The sequence below is a fragment of the Erpetoichthys calabaricus genome, chromosome 6 (genome assembly GCF_900747795.2).
Source record: "Erpetoichthys calabaricus chromosome 6, fErpCal1.3, whole genome shotgun sequence".
Taxonomy (NCBI): Eukaryota; Metazoa; Chordata; class Cladistia; order Polypteriformes; family Polypteridae; genus Erpetoichthys; species Erpetoichthys calabaricus.
In genome coordinates, this window is record NC_041399.2 from 179,222,373 (window position 1) to 179,242,242 (window position 19,870).

The 19,870-nt window shown below is 39.1% G+C and overlaps 1 protein-coding gene across 1 annotated transcript in view; it reads right to left on the minus strand.

Annotated features, from left to right (window-relative positions):
* The window catches only part of ube3c (ubiquitin protein ligase E3C), a 242,176-nt gene that overhangs the window by 66,500 nt on the left and 155,806 nt on the right, over positions 1–19,870 (minus strand). The window contains exons 18-19 of the mRNA XM_051929116.1: positions 19,388–19,520; positions 18,657–18,904 (exon numbers count right to left, since the gene is read on the minus strand). Coding sequence (XP_051785076.1) covers positions 18,657–18,904; positions 19,388–19,520 — 381 coding nt within the window. The remainder of the gene's footprint in view (positions 1–18,656; positions 18,905–19,387; positions 19,521–19,870) is intronic.

Genomic DNA, 19,870 nt, shown 5'->3' on the forward strand with positions numbered 1-19,870 from the left:
GACTCCACCAGGGCTGCCCTTTGTCACCGATTCTGTTCATAACTTTTATGGACAGAATTTCTAGGCGCAGCCAGGGTGTTGAGGGGGTCCGGTTTGGTGGACTCAGGATTGGGTCACTGCTTTTTGCAAATGATGTTGCCCTGTTTGCTTCATCAGGCCGTGATCTTCAGCTCTCTCTGGATCGGTTCGCAGCTGAGTGTGAAGCGGCTGGGATGGGAATCAGCACCTCCAAATCCGAGACCATGGTCCACAGCCGGAAAAGGGTGGAGTGCCCTCTCAGGGTTGGGAGCGAGATCCTGCCTCAAGTGGAGGAGTTCAAGTATCTCGGGGTCTTGTTCACGAGTGAGGGAAGAATGGAGCGTGAGATCGACAGGCAGATCGGTGCGGCGTCTGCAGTGATGCGGGCTCTGCATCGGTCTGTCGTGGTGAAAAAGGAGCTGAGCCGTAAGGCAAAGCTCTCAATTTACCAGTCGATCTATGTTCCTACCCTCACCTATGGTCATGAGCTATGGGTAGTGACCGAAAGAACGAGATCGCGAATACAAGCGGCTGAAATAAGTTTCCTCCGCAGGGTGTCTGGGCTCTCCCTTAAAGATAGGGTGAGAAGCTCAGTCATCTGGGAGGGGCTCAGAGTAGAGCCGCTGCTCCTCCGCATCGAGAGGAGTCCGATGAGGTGGCTTGGGCATCTGATCAGGATGCCTCCTGGATGCCTCCCTGGTGAGGTGTTCCGGGCACGTCCAACAGGGAGGAGGCCCCGGGGAAGACCCAGGACACGCTGGAGGGACTATGTCTCCCGGCTGGCCTGGGAACACCTCGGGATTCTCCCGGAAAAGCTAGAAGAAGTGGCCGGGGAGAGGGAAGTCTGGGTATCTCTGCTCAAGCTGCTGCCCCCGCGACCCGACCTCGGATAAGCGGAAGAGGATGGATGGATGGAAGTGATCTTATTTATTTGGATGGTCTTTTTTCCCTTTTTTTATTCTGCCTTTAGAAAAGCACAGCAGTATGATTTTTATATTAGGAGACATTTAGAAATATTTCTACTTATAGCTTACCTCTCTTTTGTTGTTGTCCTATTGTTTTGTTATTTTTTTTTTGTGCAGTTTGCACCCTTCATTGTATCCTAATAACGACAATTACAGCAAACAGAACTGACAGCCAGGTAAATAACACTGAATGATAAAAGGCTGCAATAATTTTAGAGTCAGACCCACTAATAAGTAGAAAATAAATTAAACAATCAGAACACCTGGAAAAGCAGAATGAAAATCAGGCTGACAATTGTTAAAAAAGTTAGAAAAAAAAACCTATCCCCTTATAAGTGCTTAGTACATTTTAATAAAATTTACCAAACTTAGTCTTGCTATTTCTCCATTGACTCCAAAACACAGAAACTGGAAAATGACAGCTTAACTGGGATAGGAGTCCAATTAAAAACAGAAGTTGGTTGGAACAAAAACCTGCAGCCACAGTGGGACCCCAGGACTGAGTTTGGGAAGCACTGTGCTATACTATATTTCATTGCTGAGCACATCACAAAACGGGTAACTAAAAATGTATTATAGACTCCCATAGATCTACAGATTGTGATCTTTTGTTTAGCTTGATCAAGTGGCAAAGCTGTACTGAAAACATATTATTAAGCTGTGTTTCATTTACTGTAGTTTGTATATAATCTGAACAAAGCTATCATTGAAACATTAACATTTATTTATTTATTTACCTGTTGTTGCCAACTATCATGTTTAATATTATAATACCATAATTAAAATACAGTAGATCTATAACAAAAGCTGTTGAAACATTTTTGTGCTACTTACACAATAGGTCAATAGGTATCATAAAAGGGTCTAAAAGGTGAGTGTTCTGTCCTCCATTAAATGTGTTCTTAGGGGACCTCTAGTGGCTAAATTAAATATTGTTTTATATTGTTATTAAGACTTTAAGACTCCATTTTGAAGCAAGCAGCACATGGAGAAGCAGGTGGCACACATCCATTTCCATCTGCTGTTTATTTGCCCTTGTAAAAGCATAATCTGTAGGTATTTATGTATGTATGATATATATATATATATATATATATATATATATATATATATATATATATATAATATAATGATTGTTCAGGCCTATTTTTATGCATTTGAGTATGAATCAGGATGTCTTTTCGCTAAAGAATCTGTTTTGTAATATTTAACTTACATCATTTCATAAAGATCTGTAATAACAAATTAGTTTGTGTTAAATTTAAAGGCATTTTTAAAGAAGAATTTATATAAGTTAACAAATTCTGATAGGTATTGCTTGTTGTTTTACAGTTTCACACCACTTTCATTAAATGCCTGAACACCACCAATGCCTTGGGTGTTTGTTGAAGGACTGTTTAGCTTCCTGCATAACTACGTACACAAACGCATAGTGAGGACAGAAGAGTGAAAAGATTTACTTCATTTCAAGAGCAGCCACTTGGATCGGCAACATGTTTGTCTGTTTCACTTTTGCCAGCTATGTCTAACACAAACCCCAACAACACTGATCCTCAGGACCTAGAAGTCAAGTCTGAATGTCATGCATCAGCAGTTTCACATCACTCAAGTAAGTCCTCAGTCAGCATTGCTGCAGCACAGGCCCATGGAAAGGCTGAAGCTGCACGTACAAAGGCTACATACTGTACAGCAGGCATGTCAAACTCACTACCATTGGTGGGCCGCTTCGACTGCCATACGTGCATCAGCGGGCCGTACTGTAACAAATACTACAGATATGTGTGCGCTCCATGTGTGTGTACATCAGGCATGTAAGTGTAGGGAATGAGAACATCAAAGTGCCCATTCATAACATCTCCTGAAAACCTGTTTTTTTTATCCCCTCAAGTGTTTGTCCAAACTTGGAGTGTAGGACTCCATAATAATATACTTGAAACTCATAGGGGAACAACTGTCCCGCTGCCATTAGCTCAGAAATGGTACCATAAGTTTGAGACTTTGACATTTCAGTGAGATACTGAAGCTCATTTGTATAAGAGATTCCTGACGGCATCATTGTAAATGGCTGAAACCTTGACCAATTACTTAAAACATGTCGTACAATGTCAGCCCGAATCTGTACCACTAAAGATGGAGTTTCATGCACTAAATAAGCTATAGATAAGAATAAGCAAGCACCATCTCCCCTGATATTTACTACGCAGTGAGGCATTTGTACTCCATCAACATTAATTATTTCCAGAGACATAATTTTGTCTATTTTTCCAGCGCATCGCGCACAAAAGCAAGGGAACGATGGGAGCACCAGAACTCTGCTCACATCGCGTCGCTTCATACCGCAAGTAGTAAGTCTGTGATAAACGGAATACCGCTATGATTAGTACTCACGGGACGGAAGGACAATCCCGACCGCTTTTATATAGTGTCTTGATGATTGATATTCATTATATTATATTCATTGCTTATATAGGAGCCTTACCGTGTGAGATTTATTTCTTTTGTCCCGACACTTGACATCTCTTGTTAGTAACCAGTTCGTCAATATCAGGCTTGAAATCTTGTGCAGCTGCAACTTTTATGAGGGATGAAAGGTGCCCGATGGGAAGTCTTGAGCGATGTGGGGTTTTGGTAGCTTTCATTAACAAAAAAACAATTGCTCACAAAGGTAAGTACTTCCGAACATTGACGGTACTCTTGATGCCAACTTATGGATCTGCACATACGAGGGTGGCAGGTAAGCATACAAGCCTGGCACACCAACTTCGTTGTATTTTGCCTTCAGAATAGAATCTGACTGCACGTCAATCAATTCCATTTGGATATTCTCAGGCGCATTCTCAACGTTGTAAGAGAACAGCGCAATGCCCTGTTTGTGTGAACTGAAATCACGAAAATGCTCACTGAATTCATTGCTCAGTAATTCAAGTTGGAAAACAAATCCTCCAAAAATCAAATTTTACTTTAGTAAGTTTACTTCAAAGTTCATATTGTAAAATAAGCCGATATGCAAAAAGCCACCTGACCTACAATAATTTTTCAAACTCAAAATCATAAAAATATGTTAATAAACTCACCAACTTCTCGCGTCCACTTCAGATCTTCAGCTGTAGTCTGCACTAACTGTTCGTTACAATACTAGCACAAAATTACATGAAACTAGAGCAAAAAAACGTGAAAATATGCGGGCTATTACTATTCGTGATGGTCAGTTCTGCCCAGTGGTCAGTCTCAGCAGCCCAGCCAGTAGTGTAGCCTGCCAGGGGTGGCTCTAGGCTCGTGGTGGCCCTGGGCAGAGAAAGAATCGGTGGCCCCTTGGCCTAGCAATGTCAATACGGTATCTTATGCACGGCGGATGGCCACATCCGTTGCGGACACTGCATAGCCGCCTTGTGCTCATGACACGCTTCTATATACGCGTGTCCGTAACTTGAAAACCAAGTGGCGACCCATGATATTCTCATTACGGCAAAACATTATAATACTACATATAGCTTACTGCTCCGACTCTAGCGACATTTGTAAATACAGCGTACTAATTAACAAGAAACAGAATGTTTTTCGGCCACATTGCCGTCAGCTGTGTCGTTATTTTCTCTTTCTGTTTTATATTCAATATATATTGGCTTGGCGGCACTGTGCAGGTGCACAGTTTGCACATGCCTAAGGCCACCCCTGCTGCAGCCTAGCACTTCAGTTGTGACGCTGCGGCTCATTAACTTTGGCCAAGGCTCGTTGCTATACTAGCAGATGATGTTCCGGTACCATAATTCATGGGAAAACGTGCTTTTGTCAGAAGGCAGAAGTAAGAAAAGTCAATAAGTAACACCGAAGATGCAGAATGATTCAATCACAAACGATAGTAATCATTTTGTACAAGTTCAGTGCTAACTAGGATCTGTCATGCGGGCCGCATGCGGCCTGGGGGCCGCGAGTTTGACATGCCTGCTGTAAAGTATGCAAAGAAAGAGATGGAGATGAAAGTAGAGCAGGTGTGTTTAGAAGCAATTTTAAAGGCTCTTAAGGTAGAGGCCAAGGTTGCATTAGTAGAGGCACAGGTTCTTGAAGAAGCAGCGTTTAAAGAAAATGATGAACGCATCAGTGAAACTGAATACCTCCTGTCACCACAACAACCAATTTATCAAACTCAAGAATATATTTAAGCGTATTTTGTTGTTCACAAAAATGACACAGAACTTCATTACAACACTCAGGAAGTGACAATCACTTATCCTCCGCCTCCCACACGATTAGGCTTTGGTGGTGCCTTTATGACAAACAAAAGTCAACACAGTCAGAACTCTCACATTTTCTTACCAAAGAACCATAAAAACAAAGGCTTCATGCTAAAGACTGCATGCATTTCAATCATTTTGATTCTGTAAGTGCCTTGAGCATGGGAAAGGCACTATATAAATAAATGTATTAGAAGCCTCCAAAGCACACACACAATTCAATACAGCAGTGTTTAAAGAAAAACAGCTCCCACCCACCTGTTCAAGCAGATCTTCAGATATATCCGACCTTGCAGCATATTTAGCTCATCATGATCTTTTAACAGGAGGACTTAAGATGTTTGACAATCAGCAGGCAAATTATCTGTCCTAGAAATCTAGCTTTCACAATGCCATTGAAGGACTGAACCTCAAACCAAGTGAAGAATTAGACCTTCTTATTAAGTGGCTTGATGATGAGCCACAGTGGCATGCTTAAAGGATCAGAGCATTTCATGTCCATCACCCACTACCTGGCTTGAAAAGAGTTTGAGAAAGACTAGACAAACTTTATGGCTCCCCAGAAGCATCTGAAGCTTCACTTTTCACTAGACTTGAAGGCTTTCCGAAAGTTTAAGCAACGACTACCAAAAACCTCAAGAGTTTGGGGATTTGTTTCTTGAAATAGAAGCAGAAAAAAATGAGGGTTACTTACCTGGATTTGGCTTTCTTGATACAGCCAGAGGAATAAATCCTATTGTGGAGAAGCTGTCCCACAACCTTCAAGAGAAATTGATTTCTCAGGGATATATGGTATAAAAGAGAAAATTGTGTACAATATCCTCCATTTTCATTCTTTGTAAATTTTGTGTGTTGCTATGCAGAAATGGGAACTGATCCCAGCTTTGCTCTCCCAGCTTCTAGGGCATGGTCATTCAGGAGTGAAGGGTCATTGTCCAAACCATGGAAACCTAATAGTCCCATTTCAGTAAATAAAACTGCTATTAAAGACTGTACTGCACTTACCTCCTCTGAAAAATCACTAGAGGATATATCCAAAAAAATGTCCAACTCATAATAAACCTCACGCTCTCAAAAAACGTCAAGAGGTTTCAGAGAAAGACCATATGAAGAACGCAAGAACTTTCTTAAGGAACATAGCATTTGTTTCACATGCTGTGCTTCATCAGATAGATAGATAGATAGATAGATAGATAGATAGATAGATAGATAGATAGATAGATAGATAGATAGATAGATAGATAGATAGATAGATAGATAGATAGATAGATAGATAGATACTTTATTAATCCCAAGGGGAAATTCACATACTCCAGCAGCAGCATACTGATACAAAAGACAATATTAAAGATTAATAATAATGCAGGTAAAAACAGACAATAACTTTGTATGATGTTACCCCCCCGGGTGGAATTGAAGAGTCGCATAGTTTGGGGGAGGAATGATCTCCTCAGTCTGTCAGTGGAGCAGAACATTGACAGCACTCTGTCGCTGAAGCTGCTCTTCTGTCTGGAGATGACACTGTTTAGTGGATGCAGTGGATTTTCCATAATTGATAGGAGCCTTCTGAGCGTTCCTCGCTCTGCCACAGATGTCAAACTGTCCAGCTCCAAGCCAACAACAGAGCCTGCCTTCCTCACCAGTTTGTCCAGGCATGAGGCGTCTTTCTTCTTTCTGCTGCCTCCCCAGCACACTACCGCGTAGAAGAGGGCGCTAGCCAAAACTGTCTGATAGAATATCTGCAGCATCTTATTGCAGATGTTGAAGGACGCCAGCCTTCTAAGGAAGTATAACCGGCTCTGTCCTTTCTTACACAGAGCATCAGTATTGGCAGTCCAGTCTAATTTATCATCCAGCTGCACTCCCAGGTATTTATAGGTCTGCACCATTAGCACACAGTCACCTCTGATGATCACGGGGTCCATGAGGGGTCTGGGCCTCCTAAAATCCACCACCAGCTCCTTGGTTTTGTTCAGGTGTAGGTGGTTTGAGTCGCACCATTTAACAAACTCATTGATTAGGTCCCTATACTTCTCCTCCTGCCCACTCCTGATGCAGCCCACATTGCTGACCAGAATGTCAGACGTGCAGTTCCCAAGACGCACATACTGAGGTCTGTCTTTAAGATAGTCCACGATCCATGCCACTAGGTATGAATCTACTCCCATCTCTGTCAGCTTGTCCCTAAGGAGCAGAGGTTGGATTGTGTTGAAGGCGCTAGAGAAGTCTAGAAACATAATTCTTACAGCACCACTGCCTCTGTCCAAGTGGGAGAGGGATCGATGTAGCATATAGATGATGGCATCCTCTGCTCCCACCTTCTCCTGATATTCAAGCCACCAAGCTAAAGATTGTAAAGCTGTCATCCACTTTTCAGAATGTGACAGTGACCGGCATATTTCAGCTTTCCACACAGGTCCAGCACCCTGGATTACAAGAGAGCCTAACCTCTCTGCTACAGAGCACGGTGGGGAGCAAACTGAACATGCTCAAACTGTGGCTACTTCTATATGTACAGAAGTCTGTGGAAGGAGTCTCCAAAGCATGTCCTGTTCTAAAATATGATTAGTAAATGTATATCCAAAAGGACACCCTGAAAAGAAAGTAAAAATGTATGCAGTGCTAGATGATCAGAGCAATGTGTCATTGGCAAGATCTGCATTTTTTGACATTTTCAGCATCCAGAGTGACAACACGTCCTACACTCTAAAGACATGTGCTGGAACTACAGAAATGTATGGAAGATGACCCAGTGGATTTGTGGTGGAATCAGTCAATGGAAAGGTTCGCCTTACACTGCCAACCCTTATTAAGTGCAATCTGATACCCGACAACAGGGATGAAATCCCTACACTGCATACAACCATCCTCATCTCAGGGATATTGCTAAAAGCATTGCACCTCTTGATCCCTATGCCAAGATTCTACCGTTACTTGGCAGAGACATCATCTGTGTGCACAAAGTAAGAAGTCAATACAATGGTCCAAATAAAGCCCCCTTTGCCCAACGTTTAGATCTAGGGTGGGACATTGTCGTTGATGCCTGTTTGGGGGACATCCACAAGCTCTCTTTGAAAGTCCTCAAAACCAGTGTCCTCGAGAAGGAACCCCTAAGCTACTTCCAACCTTGTGAAAGTGATGTGCATAAAAGGGAAGCTCTCAAGCAAGAAGGGTAAATCAACTTCTGTCACATTTACTAGCTCTTGGACACATAATTTAGGCAAGCTAATGCCTTTCTACGAATAGTCTTGCTTCAGCACCAAATTCGCTTTCACCCTCTAAAGCTGTCCTCTTTAGCCCATAAATGGATACTGCTGTGGTTGAACAGTTACCGTAAACATGGACCTTCATGCGATAGTCCTCAATTACATCATTAATTACATCATTCAGAGGATGACAACAAGTTAGCACCCTCTGTTGAAGACAAGACTTTCCTCCACATAATGAATACTGAAATCTTCAAGGATAACTCAAACAGCTAGGTTGTTCCTCTACCATTTTGTTCCCCTTGACAGTTTCTTCCTAACAACAGAGAACAAGCCCTTAACCGTCTCTTGTCTATTAAGCACACTTCAAAAACAAATAACAAAATGAAAAACCATTTGACTGAATTCATGAAGAAGAATTTTGCCAATGGAGATGCTGAACCAGCACCACAAACGGAGAACGCCAAGGAGTGCTGGTACTTGCCAAGTTTTGGCGTTTATCACCCTCAAAAACCACAGCAAATTAGAGTTGTGTTTGATTCAAGTGCACGCTATAAAGGTATTTCACTTAATGATGTGCTCATATGAGGTCCAGATATGAATAATAATAGCCTACTAAGAGTTCTTATCTGCTTTAGGACAGAGTGAATAGCAGTGGTGGCTGATATTCAGCAAGTGTTTCACAGCTTCCTGGTAAGAGAAATCAACTGTGACTATCTCTGTTTTTTGTGGTTTTACAACCACCAACTCGATGATGTAATTGAGGACTATCTCATGAAGGTCTATGTTTTCAGCAACTGTCCATCCCCAGCAGTGGCCATTTATGGGCTAAAGAGGACAGCTTTAGAGGGTGAAATCATTTTCTGTTTCTGAGGCCATTGATATACTCAAAAGAACTAAAGACATGTTGGCTCAGTCTAATCTAAGACTGCATAAGATTGCATCTAACAGCATTGAATTGATGCATGTCTTCCCAGTAGAGGAGCTAGCCAGCAATCTGTGTGACCATGACTTTGTCCAAGACCGACTTTCCAGTCTAGACCTTAGAGGGGATGTCCCAAAAGACGCATCAAACTTTCAAGTAGATGCCAGTGAGAAGCCCTTCACATGTCGTGGTGTCTTATCTACAGTAAACAGTCTGTTTGATCCCCTTGGATTTACTGCTCCTGTAAGCATACAATTTCATCTTATTTTGATTGAACTTACCTGTAGTGTATATGAATGGGATACACCACTTACCAGTAAGAAGCACGAAGAGAGGCAGAAATGGAGAAACTCCCTTCAGCATCTCAAAGAACTGACAGTACCCAGACATTACACATCGCTCTCATTTTCGTCAGCTCAAAGAAAAGAGATCTGTATCTTCTGTGATGCATCAACTAAAGCAATTGGGGCAATTGCTTACCTTAAAGTCACAGATGCCAAAGAACAGACTGAAGTTGGTTTCATCTTTGGTAAGGCAAAACTAGCTCCAAAACCAGAATTCCAAGGCTAGAGCTCTGTGTAGCTGTCCTTGAAGTTGATATTGCAGAGATGATTTCTGAAGAACTAGACACCAAACTGGGTGACACAAGGTTTTTCACAGACAACAAAGTAGTGCTTGGCAATACATTTAACGAAACTGGAACGTTCTATGTTTATGTCCACAGCTGAATCCAGTGTATTAAGCACTCATCTCAACCAAGTCAGTGGAATTGTATTCCCACCCACCTAAACCCAGCTGATCATGCAACAAGAACACTTCCAGCAAGCCAGCTTACTTGTTCTTCATGGTTAACTAGACCTGCTTTCCTGACTGATGCAAGACAAAATCAACTACAGACAGAAGTATTTGACCTCATTGATCCTGCATCTGATGTAGAGATACATCCAGAGGTAACTGTGTGTGTCTAACAAACATCATGCAACCAGCTTGGCAGTGCACGTTTTGAATGAGTTTTGAGCTGGAAATCAGTTTGTAGGGCTATTGTTAACCTCTCATACATTGCCCATAACTGTAAACTAGCAACCAAGAATATTGCTTGTCATGGCTGGCATGTCTGCAATAAACCTTTTACCAAGGAATAGTATGACCATTACCAAGGAATAGTATGACCATGCCGAAGATTGTATCCTAATCAGTGTCCAACATGGCAGTTTAACCCTCTACACTCCTCACATATGGGAGGCAGCTGGGAGTGAATGATTGGCATCACATGGTGAATATTAGATTCCATGTTTCTCCAGCTTGGACCTAGGAAGCTCACACATGAAGTTTTGGTTGCATTTATTGCCGAGATTACAGCCATAATCAATTCCAGGCCACTTGCTCTAGTGTCTACAGATTCAGATCAACTACTTATTCTTAATCCAGCTATGCTTCTGACTCAAAAAGTTGGGGTACTTTCAGCACTTCAAGATTAGTTCAATGGAGACCTTTAAAAATGTCAATGGCGTCAAGTACAGATCTTAGCTAATATCTTTTGGCAACAATGAAGACAGGAATACATCCATAGCCTTCAGAATCATCGCAAATGGAAATATGAGAAACCAAGCGTAAAAGGGGATGTGATGATGATGAAAGACAATACAATTAACAGGTATGAATGGCCTGTTGGGTTACTCACAAAAACATTTCCCAGTGAAGTTGGATAAGTAAGGATGGTCATAGTGAAGATCGTCAAAGATAAGTTTTTACTGCGACCAGTCTCTGAGGTCATTCTTCTAGTATCTGGGAACACAGACCTATTAACATTATTTTACGGGGTTGATCCCATTTGTTAAGTATTTTACGGGGTTGATCCCATTTGTTAAGTTTGTGTTAGCTTGACAACTTACAGATGCCAGGCGGGGAGTGTTCTGTCATCCATTAAAATGTGTTCTTAGAGGACCTCTAGTAGATAAATTAAGTATTGTTTTATATTGTTAAGACTCCATTTTGAAGCAAGCAGCACATGGAGAAGCAGGTGACAGACATCCATTTCCATCCACTGTTAATTTGCCCTTGTAAAGGCATAATCTGTAGGTATTTTGTTTCTTTATTAGTATACAAATTGTTTGAGTTTCAGTTGTTCCTTTTACAGTTATAAATAAATAAATAAATAAATAAATAAGAATGATTGTTCAGACCTTTTTTTATGCATGAGTATGACGCAGCACGATGTCCCTCCACTAAAGAATAATATTTAATTTTATGTAATATTTAATTTATACCATTTCATAAGGAAGTAATATCAAATCAGTTTGTTTTAAATTTAAAGGCATTTTTAAAGAAGAATGTATTATTAAGTTAACAAATTCTGATAGGTATTGCTTGTTGTTTTACAGTTTCACACCACTTTCATTAAATGCCTGAACACCACCTGCCCTGGGTGTTTGTTGAAGGAGTGTTTTAGCTCACTGCATAACTATGTACGCAAATGTGTGGTGAGGGCAGAAGAACAAGTATACAAGGAGTTTTCATTACAGATAACAAACAAAGCTCATGAGATGTTTTATTGTTAAAAGAGCAAACCCCTCTACCTTCTTTAAAAAAAATCACTTTGTAACTCAACTTCACAGCAAATGCATAATTTCAATCATTTCAGTCTTAAAAGATAAACAGATTACTAATTATAGGATGCTTTTTAATGTTATACTTCAAAATGTGACATCAAATAAAGTCAAATACTGTATGTGGCTAGACTATACAAGAAAACACAACAAAATTATCAGCATTAATTTTGAAAATATCTCGTTTCCCACAGTACCTTTATGTAAATTAAAAATTACTGTGCTACTTTCTTCCTAGTGAAGAGTGGTAACATGTGGCTGACACTAGTAGTAATTCATGAAATGTAGCCTGTGAAGGTTACTTGAAAATAAGACAGGCAACATCTAAGCTATAAATCAGTATGTGTGTGACAAGGCCACATGGATTAACCCCTGACCTCCCTTCACAGCATCTAAACTAAACTCCCAAGCTGAATTCGGGTTTAATGTGCTGCTGAAGGTGTTAGAGGTCTCTTTATATGCAAATATTTTGCAAGCGCTTTTTGAAATTTTCACTATCATCTCTAATACTATACCACTTTTTTTTATTCTTTCTCCAAAAATATAATACTAAAACATTCAATTAAATTATTATTTAAAACCAAATACATGAAATGCAAATATACATAAGAAAACTGCTATTATGAAATATTCTAAAGTGTGCTCTAACTAAGGAATGAAACCAAAACTCTTTTATTATGGAATTTAAATAAAAATATTGTTTCTTCAAGAAAAATGTTTGTTTTCCAAAGCAGTAAAAGTTAGAGTTGGAAATAAAATTATTCCCCCAGTTGACTTATACATGTTTTAACTAATAAACAGTAAACAAAGGCTGCCATGACATGGCGCAGTATAACTTTAATAGACATCTTAAATGATATCATAAAAATGTACATCCAATCTGATGAAATTCACTAATAAGGGATTACATATCTTCTATGCAATGGAGGCTTCTTCAGGAGCTTATGTATCATTACATTTATATTGTTTTTGTTTTTGACTATTCCATGAAAAATGTATTTGAATTATTTCTGTATTTGACTTTTAATTGAAAAGTGAGCAGGTTTTAAGGAAAAACAGCAGGTTCTGACAAAAATAATTGAGCACTTGTGGGCAAAAGAGCATTTCATAAACACTTCATAAGAATGAAACCATTACCTACCTAACCCAATCTCAGTCTCCATACAGTTCTGCAATAGTTTAACACATGCCATCATTAACAAATGTGATGACCTAATTCACCAAAGAATGACAAAAATAATTTTACAAAATAAAGATTATTTTATGTTTTTTTTTCAGTGTTAAATATAGAAAAATTCAATCATTCTTACTCATTCTAACTAAATTAATCCAAGATTAGGGTTACAGCGAGGTAATCCAGTTTCTACTTCAGTGATAGATAGTAACCAATGAATGGTATGCTGATCTATCACCACTCAGGTATAAAAAAACTCTAGCCAGCAATTTAGTGTCACTACAAATGAGGACTGAAACCAGATTATAGTGAGAAAATCAATACTGGTACAACAAGAATGCTCAACAACATTAATGATTTTCAAAATGATTCTCTATATTAAAAGAAGAAAAAAAGTGCAATTTTGATTGCTTTGTCCAAACAAATTGCAAAACAACTGTATGACCTAACAGGAGAAATTAATGTATTTTTAAAAATTTAATGTATATTGTATTTTGCTTAAAAAACCTGGTACATAGAAATGATTAATATGTAGACATACCGTAATCACATTTGTACCTGGCATGTATTAAAATATATTTACTCTGTCTCCATTTTAAGAGAAATGTATACATAATGAAATGTTTACATATATGGTTAACTGACTTTTCAATAACAGAAAAGATTATTACTTCTGGGAATGTGTTTTGCGTTAAAAGTAAGTTGCAGTAATACCTTTCCAATGAGAGGTTTTGTTCTTCAAATACTATGAAACCTTCCCAAAGAAATACCAAACTATAATTAAGGACAAAATAATTGAAATATTAGTAATATTTAAGTATTCCAAATAATTTACTTTTTTCTTCCACAAAAATACTTTCCAGAATGGTCACAAGTTCTGAGTTTTCTTTTGGAAGAAATAACAGACCATTTTTGAACATATTAAAGTCCTGCAGACAAGTATGTCAAATAAAGCAAATGCTGGGGGAGGTGGTTCACTGACAAGGGCTGCTCATGCTCACCATGCAGGCTCAGTCTGAAAAAGCCACATGGAGCCTCCATATGGACTCACTACCCACAAGGTGAAGGTTGAAAGATGGGTGCAACACTAGCCAAGGGACAAGCAAGATTGAGATGGAGCCAGGCTTACCATCTTGGCAATGGAAAGCAGCCTTTGAGTAGTGGAGTGTCACTTCAATGAGATTTTGAGTTGTAGAGCAGAAGATTTGACTGCTGTTTGCTTGCATGCATCACACTGCTATTGAGAACATTAGGCCTGTTTAGAGGTATTGAATTTAGTGCTCAACAGAATTCAATCTAAATTCATGTAGGGAATGACAGGGAAACAAAGTACATGAAACAGCTTCCCTTATATGCTAAGTTATTATTGGATTTCTGTGTTAGTCACTTACTCACCTACCAGCGACCGAAACAGTCTGGTTTTACGCCTAAGAAGCCTACCATCGACCACATCCTGGCACTAAGGGTTCTCATGGAGCACAAACGCGAATGTCGGCAGAGTTTCTTTGTAGCCTTTGTCGATTTTCGCAAAGCGTTCGACTCAGTTGACCAAGCTACCCTGTGGGACAAACCCCTGAGGGTTTGCGGGATCCCCTTGAGGTTGCTGGATATCATGGCCGGCCTGTACACTGGTACTGTGAGTGCTGTGCAGAGTGGAGGCAGAACCTCTGCATTTTTCCCAGTTGACTCTGGGGTTCGTCAGGGGTGTGTTCTTGCTCCTACTCTGTTCAATGCTTGTATGGACTGGGTGTTGGCCAAGGTCGTGGGGTTCAGCGGCTGTGGGGCATCTGTTGGTGACGAAAGATTCATGGATCTTGACTTTGCTGACGATGCTGTGATCTTCGCGGAGTCAATGGAAGCTCTGATCAGGGCACTCGAGAGACTGAGTGAGGAGTCTGAGTGTCTGGGCTTGCGAGTGCCCTGGATAAAAACCAAGATCCAGGCCTTTAATGACCTCTTGGGCACAGCCATCAGCAGTGTGTCTGCGGAGAGAGTGTTGATCTTGTCAAGAGGTTTACTTACCTTGGCAGTGACATTCATGTCTCTGGTGACTCTTCCTATGAAGTCAGTAGACAGACTGGGAGACTGAGATCGCTGTAAAGGGGTGTGTGGCGCTCCCGATATCTATGGAAAAAGACGAGGGTCCAAGTCTTTAGAGTCCTGGTGCTTCCTGTCATGCTATATGGTCGCGAGAAATGGACACTATCCAGTGACCTGAGACAAAGACTGGACTCCTTTGGTACTGTGTCTCTCCGGAAAATCCTTGGGTACCGTTGGTTTGACTTTGTGTCGAATGAGCGGTTGCTCATGGAGTCCAGAATGAGGCACATTACCTACATTGTGAGGGAGTGTCAGTTATGGCACTACGGCCATGTGGCACGTTTTCTCGAGGGTGATCCGACTTGTAAGATCCTCATTGCTGGGGACCCGAGTGGCTGGACCAGGCCAAGGGGTTATCCACATAACACCTAGCTGCAGCAGATAGAGGGTCATTTCCGGAGGGTGGGACTGGATCGCGTGTCTGCCTGGGGAGTTGCAAACCGGGATCCCGAGTTGTTTCGTCGTGTAGTGGGTGCGGCAACGCACTGTACCAGTGCATGCTCCCCAACTTGACTTGACTTGTGTTAGTCACGGATTGTCCATAAAAAATCCAGTGAACCTTGGCCAAGACGATACGTTCCAGACACTTAGGTAAAAAGTAGTGCTGAACTGTGAAATGATTGCCACTTGGTAGTTGGCAGATTCAAACGGATAAAATGTCAGCTTGACAGACCTGGAAACCCATATAGGCTATGTAGTGAAGGTTTTCTGGAAATAACTAGCAGATGACTCTGGTCAGGATAAGCTCAACTCTCACTTTTGGAAAAATTATTCTTACTTCTCAGGAAAAGTCGGGGACAAAAATTCTGAGTAGGCCATTTTCACGACTGATTAGAGGGCAGTTGTAAAGAGCTGAGGCCAGAAGGTTACTTGTACTTAACATGACAGCAATTCAAGGACTCAATGGTGAATACCAGCAATAAGGGAAGCTGTGTAATTGAAGAAAGAGGCATTCCTTTCACTGTTAGCAGGAGGGTCTCCATATATGACAAAAAATACCATAAGACTAAAAAAGCAGCAGCAGCTACATAACTTCCCAAATAGAAAGCCCATATGTGTGTAGAGTTTAGAGAGGCCTTAGTTGACCTTGAAAATATTCTGGTAAAACATTTGATGACTCATGAAGGGCTGAGAAAGAGTGAGTAAATGTTGACCTAACCAGGAGATATTACTTAGAGATGAAAGGAGCATTTCTTCCTCTTCATCTTTTCCGAGATGAAAGAAGCACTAAAGTGTTTAAATCCAGTGGATGGGTTCTCTTCAATGGAGGAAATGCAAGAAACATTGTATTAGTTTCTCTCCTTCTCTATGACTGAGGTCCTTGTAGTGATCAAAAAGCTCTGCAGATGCAGGCCACCGGGTTGGCAGTATTCAGTCATAAATGCTGAAAGCCTTGCATACTGTACTCTTTGATGTTGTGTAGAAGGCAGGAACAGTGCCTAGGTACTGGCAGACTAGACTGCTTGCCCATATTTATGAATGGAAAAGCAGGTGCATTGCAATTACCAAGGAACTGAACTGATCTGCCATCTCCGGGGATAGCCTATGCCAGGATACCTAAATGGAAAACTCAGCCAACAGGTGAACCTTCGGATGTGGGAGGAGTAAAATAAGAAAACCACTATAATTACAGCTGCCAAAGGTTTTTCAAATGTCAAAAAACAAATAATTTGGGGAACTAAATATAAGTAGTTCATGATAATGATTCAGATTGAGAATAAAATGAACAGTGATAATAAAGAAATATTTTAAAGAGGTATAGACAATAATATTTAAAAAGAAGACAGAAAGATTGTACAATGGCATGAAGCACAAAAAATAAATCAACATGCAATTATAGTCAATTGTAATGCAAAGTTCACTAGGGCATTTACATCAAAAAGAGGAGCAGGTCTGCACCTGTTCAGTTACAGCTCACATGTTAGCTTGATGAAGTAGGTCTTTAAAGAGATAATTCTAAGTACCTTATCAGTTGAAAAAATACAAGAAAAAAATAATCAGCAGTTAGCAAGTTAGTTACTTTAAAACATGCACTGCTATATAAATATTCAAGTTAACTGAAACAGGGATAGTTTCAAGTGAATGGATGACAGGAAAGACCTTATATTTTGATCAAGTTTAAATCAGACACTCGGCTTACCATAGTTCAGTAAGAATGGCATTAATGTTGCTAGAAACTAGTGGGAAACTCATAGGAAAAAACATATCCTGATAAAGTAGACTTCTTCAAGAGAACAAACTGAACCATCTGCTGTTACAGTAAATGTACAAGTGAATAACAGAGCAAACCAAAAGCTGCAAAAGTATATGTGAAATGAGACTGTAAAATAGCTGATTCTGCACAAAAAGAGGCAGATAATATTTGAATGATCTTACAGATTTCTTATGAATGTTCTCTCAAGTGATAAAATTAAAACTGATCTTTTTCATCAAAAGAGAAAGCTTCTCTATATGATGAAAGCCAGATACCACCAGCCACAAAGTGGCAGTAGCTGCATGGTTTGAGGATGTTTAACTGTATTAAATAAAAAGGAATTATGTCTTTTAATATATTCATGTTCACCATGGAACCGGAGAACGGTAACATGTCATATGTTGGTTGGATATGCAAGTAAGAATTTCACTGTACTCTCTAAATATCTGTGAGGGGAAATACTTAACATGTAACAATACTATTATTACTACTACTACTACTTTAGCTATTGTATATGACAACTATACAAAACCAGAACACACCACAAAGTCACTAAGAACATATAGGTTATAAGTGCTCTGAAGAAAATTAATTAATTGTGTGATTAAAAACAGTGTACTGCTATACCTACCGAAGTTGCCACAATAAGGAATTGCTCACATATGGAATGTGGGACATTTGCTTAAGAATAGGCCAAGACACAGGCATTCCATGATTATAAAGATACAGATATTGCCATGAAAAAAGCTCTATAATGACAGCTGTTGCTTACTAGATTATAATACAATGTACTACTTTGTGTATTCAGTAATGGGAATAATCACAGAAAAACAATCTAGCCAATTCTGCTGCACACTACAATTTCTCAGTCTCTACCAGAATAAAAATTAGAAGATGTATCAATACACTGCATGCCAAATGACCTATAAAAAACAGACTTGCTGTATTCTGATCAATATTAGTTTAAATAACAACTTGTTTGTTTGAATATAAGCCACCATTCTTTAATTTTAAAACAAATTCAAATTCTCAAATTTTTAATCAACATTAATTGCTACAAAAAGTTAATTTTTTTTCTGGAACAGCACGTTATTTAATGTTTTCAAAGAGTTCAAAATTTGTCAAAAAGGTAAAGGGCATCCTGGCATGTTTTTGATTTACATCATATTCACAATAATATAAATATGTATTTCTAAGAAACAAAGATAAAAATATCAGAAAAATACATATTCTTACCTTTCCCAATATTCTTCCCAAAAAGTAGTAGTGTCTGGCAAAAGAATCACCAACCAACATCTGTGCAGTAGGACTAGGGTACAGAAGTCCTTCATTTGTGGTCTTAAAAAATCCTTGGTTAGGATTAAATCCTGATTTGAGAAGTTCATTAAGAAACTCTCGGAATATGCCTCCACCATCAATACCAGCTTCATCAAGCCCATGAGCATTCAAAAGGTGAACTCGTATTCTTTTCTTCAGGTCAGGTTCTGAAAGCAAAAACTAATTTGAATCATGTCTCTAGACAAAACACATTTTGACTATGTATGTTGTTTCCACAGCTTTATTACTTCATTGCTTTTTTTCCATTTTATGCAATAAAAATAAAATGCTAATATAATTTTTATCAAAATAAATTTTATTGCACCTAGTTAAAAATCCTTGAACGAATAATTGACAAAAATACACAGTGCATTTAATGTACAGTTAATTATTAAGTAATCTCTCAATAAAACTCAGAAAGCAAATACAACATATTTAATTATTACACATTTAATAATCTCCACACATAAAGCTACAGCACTAGTTTCCATAGCTGCATATTTTATCAAGTTAAAGTACATTTTACAACAGTAGTAAAATCTTAGTAAATTTTCAACCACCAAAATTCTAAAGATAATCTTAGTAAGAATACAACAAACAACAAGTGCCATTCCAAAGAAAGGAAAAGTATATAGATAGTGGGCACATACCATTTTCAGGAGAAAGTTTTTCATATGCATCTTCATAAATATAATTACGACGGATTGTAATGTTAATTCCATCCAAAAAAGGGCCATCACCTTGAACATCACGTTTGTCAGCATAAATTAATCTTTGGAAGATCTTTAAATAAATAAATAAATAAATAAATATCAAATGCACTTACTTTACATACAACGTTTAAACATAAAAGGTAATTAGTGAGCTAGTTCTTACAAAGGTCTAAACAGAAAAGCAACACTAATCCTAGAAAGTAACAGTGGTACACGCTTTTATCAAAGAAAAAAAAAATAAGCTGCAGAAAAGTCTTTTATTGAACTTTAATTGATAAGTCCAATCACCTTTGTCACCAAGCACCTTTATTAGTTTTGCCAGTGTACCATATACACGCTTTGCTTTATTTCTCATCAGCTTTTTTTTTTTGCTCTCACCATTTCAATTTTTATTTTTTTCTGGAACTTTTTGAAGAAATT